At 41.4% G+C, this 17032-nt stretch overlaps 2 protein-coding genes across 9 annotated transcripts in view; both read right to left on the reverse strand.

Annotated features, from left to right (window-relative positions):
* The window catches only part of MRTFA (myocardin related transcription factor A), a 195634-nt gene that overhangs the window by 80973 nt on the left and 97629 nt on the right, over window positions 1-17032 (reverse strand). The gene's annotated exons all lie outside the window — the stretch shown is intronic.
* LOC118650102 (mitochondrial dicarboxylate carrier-like) lies at window positions 8680-11810 on the reverse strand. Its single transcript, XM_036297953.1, is given in 2 exon segments — window positions 8680-9148; window positions 9151-11810. Coding segments are annotated over 2 exon segments (1005 nt in total). The 5' UTR covers window positions 9965-11810; the 3' UTR covers window positions 8680-8957.

Here is a 17032-nt window from a genome sequence, read left to right on the forward strand (position 1 = left end):
AAGAAACTCATACCCATAACACCACCACTTAGCAATTTGAATCTTAAATGTAATTTGTAAACTTGAACCAATCCATCTTTATTATGACTAGTTTATGAGAGCATCTGTTAAACTACAAATTTTCTAAATCTTATTTTATGTAACTCTTTTGTTAGGAAAAGAAATGTCTAAGCACCTCCAAAGAACAAAGACAGTTCAGAAAGCTTAAAGTAACAAAAGAAATTAGGAGGGAAGTTTTCCAAGGAATAAAGTCTGTTTGTGGTACTTTAATCCTACTACCAGCACACCAAATTTAAAGCTGTCTGATGTCCTTAAGAAAAGAATTTTTGAAACTGAGTACACTAAGCCAAGAGCTTTCAGAAGCACCACATATCTCATAAAAATTGTCCGTCTTCACCTTAAAAGTGCTCTGAGATGCAGGAAGTAAGAAATCAGCGGGCAGGGAGCAGAAGTACTCAGACACTAATACTCTTGATTTGAGCTTACGTAATTAAATTTCAAAATGAATGCTTGCCATTTTAATAAAATTGTTAAATCACTTGAGTTAAATATGCCATGATGATATCCCAAATCCTGAGGCAAAACTAAGTATATTAAAAAGAAAATAATTAATTTCAACTCAATTACCAGAACAGAGGGCTCTCAAATGTTTTAGTGCCCTACCTGAAACAAGATACAATTTCTGGTTCAACCCTGAACAGAACAGTATCAAGTGATAGCAATACATTCGAATACTCTGTAGGTTTATATATCTTGACCATTTCATCAACACTGAGGACCACCTTTCTCAAAATGAGTAAGGGACAGAGAAAGATGGTACAAAAAACATGACCACTACATCTTATAAAGGAACTAGAGTCATCTTAGCAAGATGGTTTGTACTTGCTTTGTGAGAAATAGTTTGGTTGGGGGACCTGAATACCAAATACTCCAGGAGTGGCTTTCTTCTTCCCAATCTTTCCAATATTTCATGCTCACTTCATCATTCAATAACATGCATTTATTTAGCATCTACTAAGTATCAAGCTATATAGATGCTGAATATAAAATGGTAAAACAAAATGAACAGTAACAGATATAATACCTGCATTCATAGAGCTTATTATCTAGTAAGGGAAATACACATTAAACAATTAAAAAAACCATAAATAAAGTATAATCTCAAAGTATAAATGTGTGAAAAAGAGAAAACGAAAACCACTAGAGGGGAGGGGTATTCTCTAAGACCTGAAGGATGCGTAGGAATAAATAAAACAGGTAGAAAATAGGAAGGAAGAAAAAATGGTGAATGGAATCTATAAATTAAAGGACAAAGAACAGGAAGTGAAGTTGAAGAGGTAGGCAGGGAAAAAAAAAGTAGGACCATGCATATTGGGACACTCACCTATTAGTCCATAAGTACAAATATGACTTCAGGACTAAATATTATCTAAACCAGAATATGATCTCTAAGCAGGTGGGGACCATATGTTTTTCTAGATTCTAAAACACCTTTCATGAAACACCTAGCAAATTCTACGAATACATCAAAAAAATATTTTTTCCTTTAAATTCACCCAGACTTTTCTAAAAAAAAAAAAAAAAAATTATACTAACCACCTTAATTGGAAGCGAATATAAATTTAGTAAAACCAAGTCAGTTGACCAAAAGCCTAACTCCAAGGGGATGATCAGGATAAAGGTAATGAAAGATTTGCAAACATCTCATGGACTGACTGTTAAAATGTTCCTGAAAGCTCAGTACTACAGAGCTCAGAGGAAAAGGGGGAAGGAGGCCAGGACCTTTTTTCTTTCCAGAGCCAGCAAGGACCTTCACGTGGAAAATATTCCTTCGCTATAGATACACAGTTTAAATTTACTTCTTATCCACAGAAACTATTTGCTACATCGGAAAAAATTTCTAATGCACGTTTATGGCAAGACACTCAGGAGGTTTTAGTTAGTTTCAAACATATGATTCTGGTTCTGGCATGGGTATAGAGTTAGAAATCTTACTACCCTGTAACTCAAAACAGCATCCTTTCTGATCATTGTGAACAGGTACAAGAGTCACTGTTAAAACCAGGAAAGCTCGGCAGAGGTTAGAGCTTATAGGAAAGCTTTCTAAATAAGTTAAATGCAGAAAAAAGAGAAAAAAAGTCATTTCTATACAAAGAGGAGGTCTAGAACAACGGAATTTAACATAGGTATTCAAAAAGAGCAAGAGGCTTGAGGTATTTTTTGTTCTTAACTATTATGTCATAGTATTCTAAGGGGAAGAATAAGGCTGGGAAGGAAGGGGGGCAAAAAGACAGGCAGTTTATGTCTTGAGAGAAGGGGACAAAGGAACTTAGACAAATTGGGTAGCCTGTGAAGGGTTACTAATTACTTGGGGATAAAAGGATTTTGAGTTCACATGGAAAACAATAATGTAGTGGTAAAGAACATGGTATCTTAGCTCTATCACTCACCAGGTGTGTAGCATTTCACATATTCCTTATCTACTTTGCACCATCAATTTCATAATCTGTAAAATGGGATAATAAGCCCTGGGCGGTAGCTCAGTGGTTAGAGTGTCAGCCTGTACACCAAAGAGTTACTGTTTCAATTTCTGGTCAAGGGCAAGTACCTAGGTGTCAGGTTTGATCCAGGCCCAGTAGGGATGCATGCGGGAGGCAACCAGTCCATGTGTCACTCTCTCCGTCTCTGTCTCTCTCCCCCGACTCCACCCTCGGTCCTTCCCTTCCACTCTCTCTAAATATCAATGGAAAAAATATCCTCTGGTGAGGATTAACAAAAGAAGCAAAAAGGGATAGAGAATTAACAACAACAAAAGGGGGGGGGGGTAGTAAGAGCATCAATTTCATATCTTTGTTGTAAAGATTAAAAGAGTTAACATATGTAAGTAATTTGGGACACTGCCATATGGTAAACCCTATTTAAGTGTTAGCTACTATTTTATTTTAAATACTAGGGGCCCAATGCACGAATTCGTGCACCTTGAAAGGAACTATGGGCCGTGAGGCTGCAGTAGGCACAGGGGCAGATCTCCGGCCCATCCTCCATGCCCCTGCCCAGCCCCTCCCGTCTCGGCCCCCAATCCTGTCTGCCGGCAGCCCTGCTCCTGCCGCCACCGCTCCCACATGCTGATGGTGCCGGCCCCGCTTGCACCTGCTGATGGCACGGAGTGATTGGGGCCAGCGCCAGCAGCGGGTGCGAGCGGGGCTGGAGCCATCAGCGGATGCAAGCCCCTTAGGAGCAGGGGAAGGTGGAGAAGCCCTCAGGGGCAATCATCAGGGCTGGCAGCCGCTGATGGGGACCAGTGCTGGGCACTGGCAGCGGGTGCGAGCGGCAGCTCCGGCGCCAGCTGCGGATGAGAGCAAGGCCGGCGCGAGCAGTGGGTGTGAGTGCCGGACAGGACCACGGAGCACAGGAGCAAAGAATTTTCAGTAACCACCAGAGGCTTGCCCGGATGACAGTGACTGGTGCCCCACATTGGTCTGGCACCCCGCTCACCTGCTCCACCATCCCACCTCGGCCGAGGCCCACCATGTTCCGGACACATCCCCTAGTGGTCAGCGAACGTCATAGCAACCAGTTGTTCGATTGTTCGGGTTGTTCCGCTGTTTGGTCTATTTGTATATTAGCTTTTTTTTATATAGGATATATTTATATTTTGCTAGAATTCTTACAAAACCCACTTAAAATTCCATAATCTAGGAATGTGTCTCTTGTGTTTGGGGTTTATGTTTTTTTGCACTTTCCTATTTGGTTTCTACTAGTTTTTAATGGTTTGTTTTTAAAATATAAGGCTGCCTCAGCTATGCTTAAGAAAAATAATAAATTATTTGTCCACCTGTGGAGCAGATTTTAAGAGGGAAATACTCAAACCCCTGGTTTGGGGCATGATCAGGCCCCAAAAATGAGTGAGGGCAGAGGAAGAAAACCTCAGGAAGAAAGTTCAGGAGCCACCTACAGAGTTAGTATTTCTAACTTAGCGATCATCTTCCAGAACTGTTCTCAAACCTGGGAGGGTTTTGTGTAATTATAGCACATTTCCTGGCAAGATATCAGGGTTGAGAGACAGAGGTGATGTAGGTGAAAAAGAAGTTCACACAGTTGGTGTTTTCTTAGTTTTGTTTGGTTATCATTGCCTGGCTGTGCTGCCTCCTTTTCGTTTGCTTCCTTCCTTGAAGAGTCACTTTACCTCCAACCCCCTAGAGCCCAAATCAGCTCCAGGCGCTCTACAGCGGAGGTGAAGGGCAATCAGCCTGATGTTTAATACCCAATGAAACTTTTTCTGTTGTACATAAAAGGGAAAAAAGGAAAAGCCAATAGAATGTTCCACAAGTTTAAAAATATTTAGAATTACACCCACTCACAGATTTTGAAAAAGCACAGCAACAGAATTATGCTAGTTCAAAAGCATAAGAGCACAGTCTGACTAAAACTGATTAATCTAATTTCACTTTGCAAAGTGACTAGATGGAAAAAGGAGATAGAAATTAGCAATATAAGTCAGAAACCCTAAGTTAATATGTATAACAGCTGTTAGTTTATATTAATAAAAGACAGTTTTAACTGATGAACAAAAACAGATCCAGAGACAGAGAAGCATCGATCAGACCGTCAAACCTCAGAGGGAAGGTAGGGGAGGGTGAGGGTAAGGGGGAGAGATCAACCAAAGGACTTATATGCAAGCATATAGGCCTAACTAATGGACACAGACAAAAGGGGGGTGAGGCATTAGTGGGGGGATAAGGGGCAATGTGGGGATACGGACACATATGTAATAACTTAATCAATAAAAAAATAAATAAATAAAGGACAGTTTTAACCTAAAGGTCCCTTTAAGTTTACAAGAGTTAGAGATAATTTTTATAAATTTTAAAATCAATTTTATTGAAGTTTAATTTTGATATAATAAACTTTGCCCATTTAAAGCATAAGTTCAATGTGGGTTTTTTTTGTTTTACTTTTATTTTTAAATATATTTTATTGATTTTTTACAGAGAGGAAGGGAGAGGGATAGAGAGTTAGAAACATCGATGAGCGAGAAACATCAATCAGCTGCCTCCTGCACGTCCCCCACTGGGGATGTGCCCGCAGCCAAGCTACATGCCCTTGACCGGAATTGAACCTGGGACCCTTGAGTCTGCAGGCCAACACTCTATCCACTGAGCCAAACCGGTTAGGGCAGTTCAATGTGTTTTGACAAATATATACACCTACCATAACCACTACGACAATTAAGATATACATTTTCATCCCCTAAAGTTCTCTTATGCCCCTTTGTAGTTACCTTCTCTTTCTACTTCCAGTCCCAGGCAACAATTGATCTGCTTGCTGCCTGTCACTCTAGGGCAGTGGTTCTCAACCTTGGCTGCACATTAGAATTACCTGGGAATCTTTTTAAAATCCTGATTTCTGGGCCTCATCATCTGGAAATTCTGTTTCTTTGTTACTAATGTTGTAGCCCCACCCCATAACAAAGAAACAGAATTTCCGGAGGATGAGGCCCAGAAATCAGGATTTTAAAAAGATTCCCAGGTGATTCTAATGTGCAGCCAAGGTTGAGAAACACTGCTCTAGAGGAACCTGCATTTTTTTCTCATACAATTTTTTTTATTGAGATATCATTCACATACCATTTAATTCAGTCACTCAAAACATATAATTCAGTAGTTGTAAGTATATTCCCAAAGTTGTGCAACTACCGCCATTGTCTAATTCCAGAACATTTTCATTACCTACAAATGGAACTCATATCCACTGGCAGTCACTCCTCATCCCATCCTGTCACAAGGCCCTGGCACCAGTAATCTACTTTGTCTCTATGAATTTGCCTATTCTGGACATTTCATATAAATTGAATTGTACAATATGTGCCTATCTTCATTCACACAGCATGTTTTCCAGGTTCATTCCTTTTACAGAATATATAAGTACTTCAGTCCTTTTTATGGCTGAATACTATTCCATTGTAAAGAAATACTATATTTTGTTTATCCATTCATCAGCTGATAGACATTTGGGTTGTTCCCACTTTTGGTTAATGCTGCTATAAATATGCATGTACAAGATTTTGTGTGGACAATTTTTTTTCAATTTTCTTAGGTATATACCTTGGAGTAAAATTGCTGGGTTGAATGGTAACTCTGTTTAGCTTTTTAAAAAGCTGCCAAACTGTCTTCATTTTTTAATTAAACTTATTATTTTGAGACACTTATAGATTAACATGCAGTTTTAAGAAATAATACAGTGAGATCCCATCTCATGTATCCTTTACCCAGCTCCCCCACAATTATAACATCTTGCAAAATTATAGTGCAACATTACAACCAGGACATTATGGATATTGATAGTCAAGATATAGAACATTTCCAACACTACAAGGAGCCCTCATGTTGATCTTTTATAGCCACATCTGCCCTAGCCCTGACAATCATCAATCTGTTCTCCATATCTATAACTTTGTCATTTTAATGATGTTATAATGGTGTATGAATGAATCATATAGTATGTAACCTTTTGTGACTGGCTTTTTCACTCAGCGTAATTCTCTGGAAAACTCGCCCAGGGTATTTTATTTATCAACTAGAGGCCCAGTGGACAAAATTGTACACAAATAGGGTCCCTAGGCCTAGCGTGCAATCAGGGCCATGTCTGACGCTCCGCGACATCCTGTGACACTTGCCACCCCACGAAGCTCCGCGATACTTGCCTCCGCCACCCCGCAACGCTCCGCGACACTTTCTGCTGCTGTCCCGGGCGCTCCCCACCACTGCCCTGCGATGCTCGATGCTCCCTGCCCCGCAACTACTCCACAACGCTCCATGACACTTGCCACCACCTCCCCACAACACTCTGCGAAGCTCCCCACCCCAGGATGCTCCACAATGCTCACCACTGCCACCCTGCGATGCTCACCGCTGCTAGATGCTCACCGCCACTCAATAGTCCTGCCCCACCGCCACACACACCCCCTTCGCGGGGGTTCCCCAATTGCCATGCTGCGATCTGAGCCTGCGAGATGGGGGGGAGGGACCAAGAGGTGGTCAATGCACCTCATGGCAACTGGTCATCTGGTCGTTACTCTTATGGTCCTGGCCTTTTATTATATAGGATAGTAGGATCCTTTTTAAAATTTCTTAATTGCTGAATAGCATTTCTAAGAACATTATATAAATGCACATTCAATGTGCACTCAATTGAGTCTGGCTTCTTACATTCAGCATAATGTTGTTGAAATTCATCCTTTTTTTTTTTAATGAATCAGTATTTTGTTCATTTTTATTGCTAGTAAGTTTCCGCTTTACGGTTGTACCACAATTTATCAATTCACCTGTTGATAGTTTGGGGTCATTAAAAATAAAGCTCCCCTATGAAGCTTCATGTACAAATGTGAATCTATGTTTCCATTTCTCTTAGGTAAAGACCTAGGAAGAGAATTGCTAGACTCATATGGGAAATATGTTTAACTTTTTTTCTTTTCTTTTTTTTAATTTAAATTCTTTATTGTTTAAAGTCTCTCACCCCCCACCCCCCATTGACCTCTCCCCAGCCATTCCCACCCCCCAGAACATGCCCTCAACCCACTATGTCTGTGTCCATTGGTTATACTCATATGCATGCATACAAGTCCTTTGGTTAATCTCTTACCCCTTCCCCTCCCCTGCCTTCCTTCTTAGGTTGGACAGTCTGTTCGATGCTTCTATGACTCTGGCTCTATTTTTGTTCATCTGTTTATATTATTCATTATATTCCACAAATGAGCGGGATCATGTGATATTTATCTTTCTCTGACTGGCTTATTTCACTTAGCATAATGCTCTCCAGGTCCATCCATGCTGTTGCAAATGGTAAGAATTCCTTCTTTTTTACTGAAATGTAGTATTTCATTGTGTAGATGTACTACCATGTTTTAATCCACTCATCTGCTGATGGGCACTTAGGCTGTTTCCAAAACTTAGCTATTGTAAACTGTGCTGCCATGAACATAGAGGTGCAGATATCCTTTCTGACTGGTGTTTCTGATTTCTTGGGATATATTCCTGGAAGTGGGATTACTGGGTCAAACGGGAGTTCCATCTTTAATTTTTTGAGGAAACTCCATACTGTTTTCCACAGTGGCTGAACCTCAACAGTACTTGTTGTTTGTTGATATGTTGATGATAGCCATTCTGACAGGTGTGAGATGGTACCTCATTGTCATTTTGATTTGCATCTCTTGGATGATTAGTGACTACGAGCATGTTTTCAATATGTCTCTTGGCATTCTGTATGTCCTCTTTTGAAAAGTACTTATTTAGTTCCTTTGCCAATTTTTTGATTGGATTGTTTATCTTCCTTTTTTTAAGTTGTATGAGTTCCCTGTAAATGTTGGAGATTAAACCCTGTCGGTGATAACATTGGTAAGTATGTTCTCCCATGCAGTGGGCTTTCTTGTTTTGTTGATGGCTTCTTTTGTTGTGCAGAAGCTTTTTATTTTGATGTAGTCCCATTTATTTTCTCCTTAGTTTCCATTGTCCTAGGAGCTGTATCAGTAAAGATACTGCTACAACATATGTCTAATATTTTGCTGCCTATGGATTCTTCCAAGATTTTTATGATTTCCCATCTTACATTTAGTAAGTCCTTTATCCATTTTGAGTTTACTTTTGTGTATGGTATAAGTTGGTGGTCTAGTTTCTTTCTTTCTTTTTTTTTTTTTTAATGGGGGAGGGAAGGGGGGCCTGGACGCCTCCCTCTGCGTGTGGTCCGTGTGCAGGGCAGGGAGTGGGGGCGAGTGAGGGGAGGCGAAGCTACAGGGGCCACAGGAGTGGGGGTCACACTGCTGGAAGGAGCTCTGACCGGGCAGGAGGCCAGGCGGTCCAGCCGGGGAGGGGCTGCCGAGCTCTGTGGCCAGTGCGGGTTCAGGGCAGTGCCGGCCGCGTGGCCTCGGGAAGGAGCGGGCAGGCCGGCCGCTCCACGCCCCGTCAGGATGGCACTTTGACGCCGAAGTGCTTGCGAAGCTGCTCCAGGAAGACGAACGTGAGCACGGTGTGCGGCATGAGGCGGATGCCGGCAGGCACGAGGCCCTTGTAGAAGGCCAGCGGCCCGAGCTTCGCTGTCTCCATGGTGCAGTGCAGCACGCCCTGGTACTCGCCCTTGGAATTCATCAGGCGGTCTTCAGCACGTCCAGGGGCTGGCACAGGACCGTGGCACACCCACCGGCGATGAAACTGGTGATGAAGTGTGTGAAGATGCCATCTGACAGGTACCCCGTGCCCAGGACCAGCTGCTTGTCCGGATCGTAGCAGGACAGCTGGCCCACAGTGACCAGCATCCCCCGACTGGAGGCCACGGTTGCACCCGAGAACAACTTCCTCAGACCCTCTTCACGGGCCACGCGGTACAGGCCGTCCAGGGCGTGGGCGTAGTTCCGGCGCTGGCTCCGGGGCAGCTTCACGTCGTTCTGCATCCTGACGTTGACCCTGTCGGCGGGAGTCCCCATGAAGCCTCCGACGCAACCGCTGACGGCGCCCAGCAGCACCTTCTTGTAGAAGGGCAGGGGCCCCTCGCTGCCCTTGGCCACTCGGTCCCGCACGGTCTCGTAGATAGCGAACCGAGTCAGGGAGTAGGTCATCTGTCGGCACAGCGAGGCGCTCAGGCCGTTGTAGAGCGCCAGCACTCCGTGGGAGCGCACCACCTGCAGCGCCATGCCCGGCATGCGCATCCTCACCTCCTGCTGCGTCTGCAGGTGCACCTTGAGCAGGTCCAGCGGGTGCGTGCAGCAGGCGGCCCCGGACGAGGCCAGGCCCCCGAACTACCAGCGCGACACGCGCGCCTCGGCCGCCATGCCCGCCGCAGCGCCGGTGGCCCGACCCGACCCCGCCCGGACCCCGAGCCCGGCCCGACCGGCCGCGCCGCCTTCAAAGCGCGTCCACCGCCCGCGCCTAGTTTCGATTTTTTGCATGTGTATGTCCAATTTCCCCAACACCATTTACTGAATATGTTTAATTTTTTAAGAAATAACAAATTGTTTTTCAAAATGATTATACTGTTTTACATTCAACCAGCCGTGTATGAATTCCCATTGCTCCATATTTTTGCCAACACTAGGTATTGTCAGTCTTATTTTTGTTGTATTGTCAGTCTTTTTAATTTTAATTATTCTAGTGGATATGTTGTAATTTTAATTTCCCTAATGTCCAATGATTTTGGAGCATCTTTTCATATGCTTTTTGGCCACTGTATATTTTTTTTGAAGTGTCTGATCAAGTCTTTTCCTATTTTTTAGTTTTAAGAGTTTTTTAAGTATTATAGATACAACCCCTTTGTCAGATACATGTGAATATTTTTCCCCACTCTATGACTTGTCTTTTTATTTTCAGCAATGTACAAAGAGGAAACGATGTGTTTAAACTTCATAAAGTCCAATTTAATAATTTTTCTTTTATAGTTCATGCTCTTTGTGTCCTTTAGATTTTGCATTTAGGTCTGTGAACCATTTCAAGGTAATTTTTATGTATGGTATGAAGTAAGGATTAATGAATTTTTGTTTTGTTTGTTTGTTTTTGGAGTTTGGGGGGACATAGGCAGCCAGTTCTTTCAGCATGGTTTGTTAAAAAGGTTTCCTTTCCTGATGTATCAACTTTTATTTAAAGAAAGAAAAGAAAAAAACACTACTTCTAAATACTCAAAACCACTGCTATTCCCACCTTAGAGGCCTGAACAGCAAGGTCTGTACCTTCCCTCCTTAGAGAGCATAGGCCTGAACAGCAAGCTCCAATGGTTCAGAGAAGCAGCAGCCTAACTTCTAGACAACAAGTAAATGTCTTTTTCTGAAGCTATTACATGAATTCACACAGAAAGGAAAGAAGAGAATAAGCTCCCACATTTTACCAAGATGTTGTGAGGTGTATCTATATTAATCTCACACATTCTGTATGATTTCAACCAATATCAACAAAAGCAACTAACATTATGGCCTTTAGCAACACAGAGGGGTAACCTTGGAGGTACAAAGAGCAGTACTTTGAAAATCAGGACATGGGTAGTCCAAGCTATGTGATCTTAGGTAAGTCACTTAACATTCCTAGTCCCCAGTTTGTTCATCTGAAAAATGAAGGTTTTGCATCAGGTCATTTCGTACGATCCCTTTCCAATTAAACATTCCAGAATGCCAAGAAGAAGCCTATTCTTTCTTCCAAAAGTCAAGAAAAAAATTACCCCCAAAAGATGTCAAAATTGCGAACATTTGTCACATGGTGAATACTGTACTAAGAGCAAGTTTCCTTTTTTCTGTTTCCTATTTTATCCAATGTTTCCATAGTAATTAGACATATAATCTTTCCAACCATTGTAGTTCTGATTTTTATCATTTTGAACAGTGCTCACTATACTCAGGAAATACATCAATATATCATCTTCATTTCACCTGTACACCTCAACAACAAAAAAGTCAATAAAATATCTGTTGGAACAATACTTCTCAGCTTTAATATGTACCTGAGGATCTTGTTGAAGTGAAGATTCTGATTGCACGCCTAAGGTGGAGCCTGAGACAGTGCTCCCAAGTGATACAGATGCTGCTGGTCCTTGAAACACACTATGAGTAAGTAGCAAGGTGGTAGAATACTGAGGTCAGAGTATCTGTTTGGAGAGCCTAATTAATATTAATACTTCAAGTTTCCAATACTCTATACAGCCAAATATTTTATAAATTAGCTTTATGGCACTGATTTGAGGAATATAACCTCATTGATTCTCGAGAGAGCACACTAAATATAACAGCTTAGAAAGTCAAGGTCAATTTAGCTCTTTTGTTGTTAATATTTTTTGCATTGATTTTTAGAGCGAGTAGGAGGAGGGGAGAAAGAAGGGAAGAGGGGTTAGGGGGACAAAAAGAGAAATAGCAATGTGAGAGAGACACATCAATTGGTAGCCTCCCACTCATGCCCTGACCAGGGCCGGGGAATGAAAGGAACCTGCAATCCAGGTATGTGACCTTGACCAGGAATCAAACCAATGGCGCTCAGGCTGATGTTCTACCACTGAGCAACACCAGTCAGGTTGTTTATAAAGCAAAGATGAGGCAATATGAGTTATGGCTTTCTGATAAAGAGTAGATGGGTTGTTATAAAGATTTTCAACCTATCCTCAGGTCAAAGAACAAAATATATTACAGAAATTTACTTTCAAATAATTTTAAAAAATTTATACTAACATCACTATTTTATGCCTAAGAGATCTCAAATTATTCTAATCCATCAGAAACAAACAAAAAAAATAACTTGGTGTGTTTTTACTTTATAAAAACATCTGAAAGGTTCAGCAAATTGAGAGTAAGTTAGTGTGCATAGGAAGGATCTACAGCTCTGCCAAGAACATGGCCTAATACAAACACTGCAAAGATAAATTTCAATAAATCTTACAAAATAGAAACAAAGGGAAAAAATGAAAAAGGGATTTATACAAACTAGACTGTTAGAAGGAACAGCTTAATGGGATGAAGTGCCTCTTTATCACGCATTGTTTGGTCAGTGGAGTGCTTTGACTGCAGAGGTTCCAAACTAACAGTTCTAGCTCCTAATCCAAAATACTATGTTTTCAGCCATTTTCTCTCTCTTTTATCCATACCTACAACACACACACAGACACGCACACACACACGCACACATGTGTGCGTGCTCTTTCTCCTATTTAATATGGGTTTCATTTGAATACAACAGAAATAAATGTTTATGACAGAAAATCATAAAGATGCAGCAAAACTCAAACAAAGAAAAAAATTCCCTAGAAACCCCACTTACCCAGAGGTGGCTGTTAATATTCTAGTGTACAGTATATCCTTACAGTCATTATTTTAGGATTATATAGATAAATGGTAAACATTTTCCTACATCTTTAAATAATATTAGTATCCAAGTATCTGAATGTACCACAAGTTACTTAATCTCCTTGTTAAAATTTAGGTTGTTTCTATGTTTGTTTTTATTATTTATAAATAATAATGCATATATACACACATACATACAAACACATATGTACATATATATAAAATCTTATATACTTTTTATAATTTCCTTGGAACAAATTCCCAGAAGTATTTCATGGTTACATATATATTTTTAATTGTTATGAGTTGCCAAATATCAAGAGAGTTGTGGCAAATTATAAGAATATCCCGGAAAAAATTTTTTTAAAGCGCAACTATCTGCATCTAATTGTATTCAAAATCCTAAAAACAAAACAAAAGAAAAACACCAAAAAACACCACCACCACAACAACAAAAACACCATAAAGCACTTACTATGTGCCAGGAACTGTTACAAACATTTTACATGTATTAACTCACTGAACAACTTCCTGAGTTGGCATTACTACTATTACTACTACTACTACTACTACTACTATTATTATTATTATTACTGTTTTACAGATGAAATAACAGGTACAGAGAGGTTAAGTAATTTACCCAAGGTCACAAAGCTAATTAATGGCAGAGCTAAGAAACCTGGAGTCCAAAGTCCATGCTCTTAAACACTATCCCTACTCTTCTCAAACTTTTTAATGTCAGGAATCCTTTACCCTCTTATAGTTACTGAGAACTTCAAAAAGCTAAGGTATGCCCTGACCCGTTTGGCTCAGTGGATAGAGCGTCAGCCTGCGGACTGGAGGGTTCCCGGTTCGATTCCGGTCAAGGGCATATACCTTGGTTGCGGGCATATACCCAGTAGGGAGTGTGCAGGAGGCAGCTGATCAATGTTTCTCTCCCACCGATGTTTCTAACTCTCTGTCCCTCTCCCTTCCTCTCTGTAAAAATCAATAAAATATATTAAAAATATATATATTACAAAAAGCTAAAGTATAACACACTTGTTTATGTGGGTTATACATGTCAATGTTTTTCATGTAAGAAATTAAAAATAAAAATGAAAAACATTGAAAAGATTTACTCTTCTTTTAAAACTAGCAATAAACCCACTTCATGTTACATATTTTTATGAAAAATACTATTATTTTCCAAAATGAAAAGACAACAGGGAAAAGAGTGCCACTGTTTTATCATTTTTGCTAATCTCTTTTGTGTATAATTTACTAAAAGACAGCTATATTTTCACATGATACTGCATTCCATTTGCTGGGATATGGAACATCATGTACCTCTAGAAAAATACATTGTATACACTCATAAGAGAACTGGAAAAAAGACAAATAAAATTTTATTATAAATATATGAAGTTTTAATCTTGCACCCACTGAAAAGGGCACCCAGAGGGGTCCCCAGACCACACTTTGAGAACCACTACATTAGCTAGTGCAATGCATGTGATACAATGTTGAACTGCATGGTCTCAGGAACATACTTGCCTAAAACATATTCCACATTTTTTGGTAAATAATTTATTCAAGAATTACTATTAAGCACATATTATGTGCCAGGTACCCTTACAGGCACTGGAAACAGCAGAAAATGAGAGAGAAACCCCCTACTTCAATGTATTTATATTCTAGTCGGAAGAGAGCAGTAATCAATAAACAAACAAATAAATAAATCACATATTCTGTCAGATAACTAGCATGAAGAAAAATAAAAGCAGGATTTTAAAAAATAGGGTGGGTCAGGGAAGGCCTGAGAAAGTGACATTTGAACAAAGATCTGAAGAAGGTGAGGGAGCAAGCCATGAGGCTACCAGCAAAAAGTGCTCCAAGTAAAAGAAACAGCAAGTACACAGCCCTGAAACAGAAGCATTCCCTAAGGGGCACAGGGGACAGCAAAGAGGCCACTAGGCTGGGGTAGAATAAACAAGGAAGAGGAGGAGATGCAGGCAGAATTATAGGAGTAGGGGCAGTTCTACATGATCTGGGGGGAATTGAGCTTTTTCTGTGAATGAGAACCACTGGCAGGTTCTGAGTGAGAAGGGATATGATCTGACTTTCATTTTAAATGAACATATGTCAGCAGTGGCTGCCATGAGATGAAGGATGCCCAAGACCCCTGACACCGTGAGCTCAGCCTGAAACTGCCCTTTAGTTTGTTGAGAGCAACACAGAGAAAACTGGTTTTTGTTGTTGATGGCAGAGTGGGGGTTTTTAGTATTTTTCCCTTGTTATTATACAGAAAATCCTTTAAAAAATAATGCATGTGGTAATCATAAAAATGAAGCTCAAAAAACAAACAAAAAAACCCCCACAAGACTAGGAGACTCATCTTTATTTAATTTGGCACTGTTCTAATAAAGCTAAAACTGTGGTTCATGGTCTTGACAGCTTGCCTTATCCAAAAGGAAACAAGAAGGAGGAAAAAAAGATAGAGACAGACAGATGAATTCAGATTCCTTTGATCTGGGTCCTAACTATTAAGGGGATCCCAGATAAATCAATGAGTCAGAGAAAGGGGAATAAGATGTAATCCAGAACACTGATGACAACAGCTGTCTGTCTGCCTACCTGTCTTCTGAGATCATCATCAAGGTATGAGATCATCACCCAGGCCAGAGAATGCAGTGCAAGATGGAAGTCCACCATAGAACTATGGGGCCTGTAGCATCTGACTCCAGTTCTTAGGGGCAGGAAGTGGACACCCAGGTACTGTTTGTATGTTTTTTTAATATGTTTTTATTGATTTCAGAGATGGGGGGGGAGGGGAGAGGGGAGAGGGGAGAGGGGAAAGGGGAGAGGGGAGAGGGGGAGGGAGAGGGAGAGAAATATCAATGATAAGCGAGAATGACTGATCAGCCACCTCCTGCACACCCACACTGGGGATGTGCCCCGACTGAGAACCGAACCATGACCTCCTAGTCCATGGGTCAATGCTCAACCAAAACGGGGGGAGGGGGGATTAACCAAAGAACTTATATGCATATATGTATAACCTATGGACACAGACAATAGTGTGGTGAAGGTCTGGGGAAGGGGGTCAGGGTAGAGGTGGTCAATAGGAAAAAAGGGGGACATATGTAATTCTTTCAACAATAAAGATAAAAAAATGTTTTAAAAGCAAACAAAACTGTTTCTAAGGGATAAATCAAAGAGGGCACTTAGAGATTTCAGTGTATATTGTACTCTCTTTCTTAGGTTGTACTCTCTTTCTTAGGTTGTTGGACTCTATTCTTTCACATTTACAGGGTGTTCCATAATCATAATAAACTTAAAAGAAAACTCAATTGATTTGTGGGACAAAAATGCTCTCCTATTCCAACCCCATGAGGTAGTCACTGTTTCTAGCTTCTTAGGGTCCTTGCAGAGATATCCTATACATAGATAAGCATAGGGTTGGAGGGTAGGGTGTGGGTAGTGTGTGTATCTGGGTGCAGTGCATGAGAGTAGTTGGATGTGTGCATATATGTGCACAAAAGAGACAGAAAAAACAAAATGACTCCCTGCCTGCGCCTCATCAAGATCAGGTGTATGTCAGGGACCAAAGCATACCTAGGGAACTGCTTCAGTACTTTTCTCTACAAGGCAACTCTGTCTCACTACTAGAGTTATCCTATATAATAAAAGGCTAATATGCAAATTGACCGAATGGTGGACCAACCAGTCGCTATGACACACACTGATCACCAGGGGGCAGATGCTCAATGCAGGAGCTGCCCCCTGGTGGTCAGTGCGCTCCCACAGGGGGAGCGCCGCTAAGCCAGAAGCCGGGCTCACAGCTGGCAGGCACAGCAGCAGTGGCGGGAGCCTCTCCCACCTCTGAGGCAGTGCTAAGGAGCAGCAAGCGGCTTCTGGCTGAGCAGTGCTCCCACAGGGGGAGTGTCACTTAGCCAGAAGCTGGGCTCAGGGCTGGTGAGCACAGCGGCGGTGGCAGGAGCCTCTCTCACCTAAACAACAGCGCTAAGGACCCCTCGGGGGTCCCGGATTGTGAGAGGGCGCAGTTCAGGCTGAGGGACCCCTCCCCCCCAGTGCACAAATGTTGTGTACCGGGCCTCTAGTAAATTAATAAGACTGCACTGGAGGAATGCTGGGACAAGGCCTGCCTGGTCAAAGCCTTACATATTAGCTGAGAAGAGCTGAACCCCAGAATTTCTCGTTCTAAAATACATGAGACATAGTACTGTG

The sequence above is a fragment of the Myotis myotis genome, unplaced genomic scaffold, assembly GCF_014108235.1.
Source record: "Myotis myotis isolate mMyoMyo1 unplaced genomic scaffold, mMyoMyo1.p scaffold_m19_p_3, whole genome shotgun sequence".
NCBI classification, from domain to species: domain Eukaryota; kingdom Metazoa; phylum Chordata; class Mammalia; order Chiroptera; family Vespertilionidae; genus Myotis; species Myotis myotis.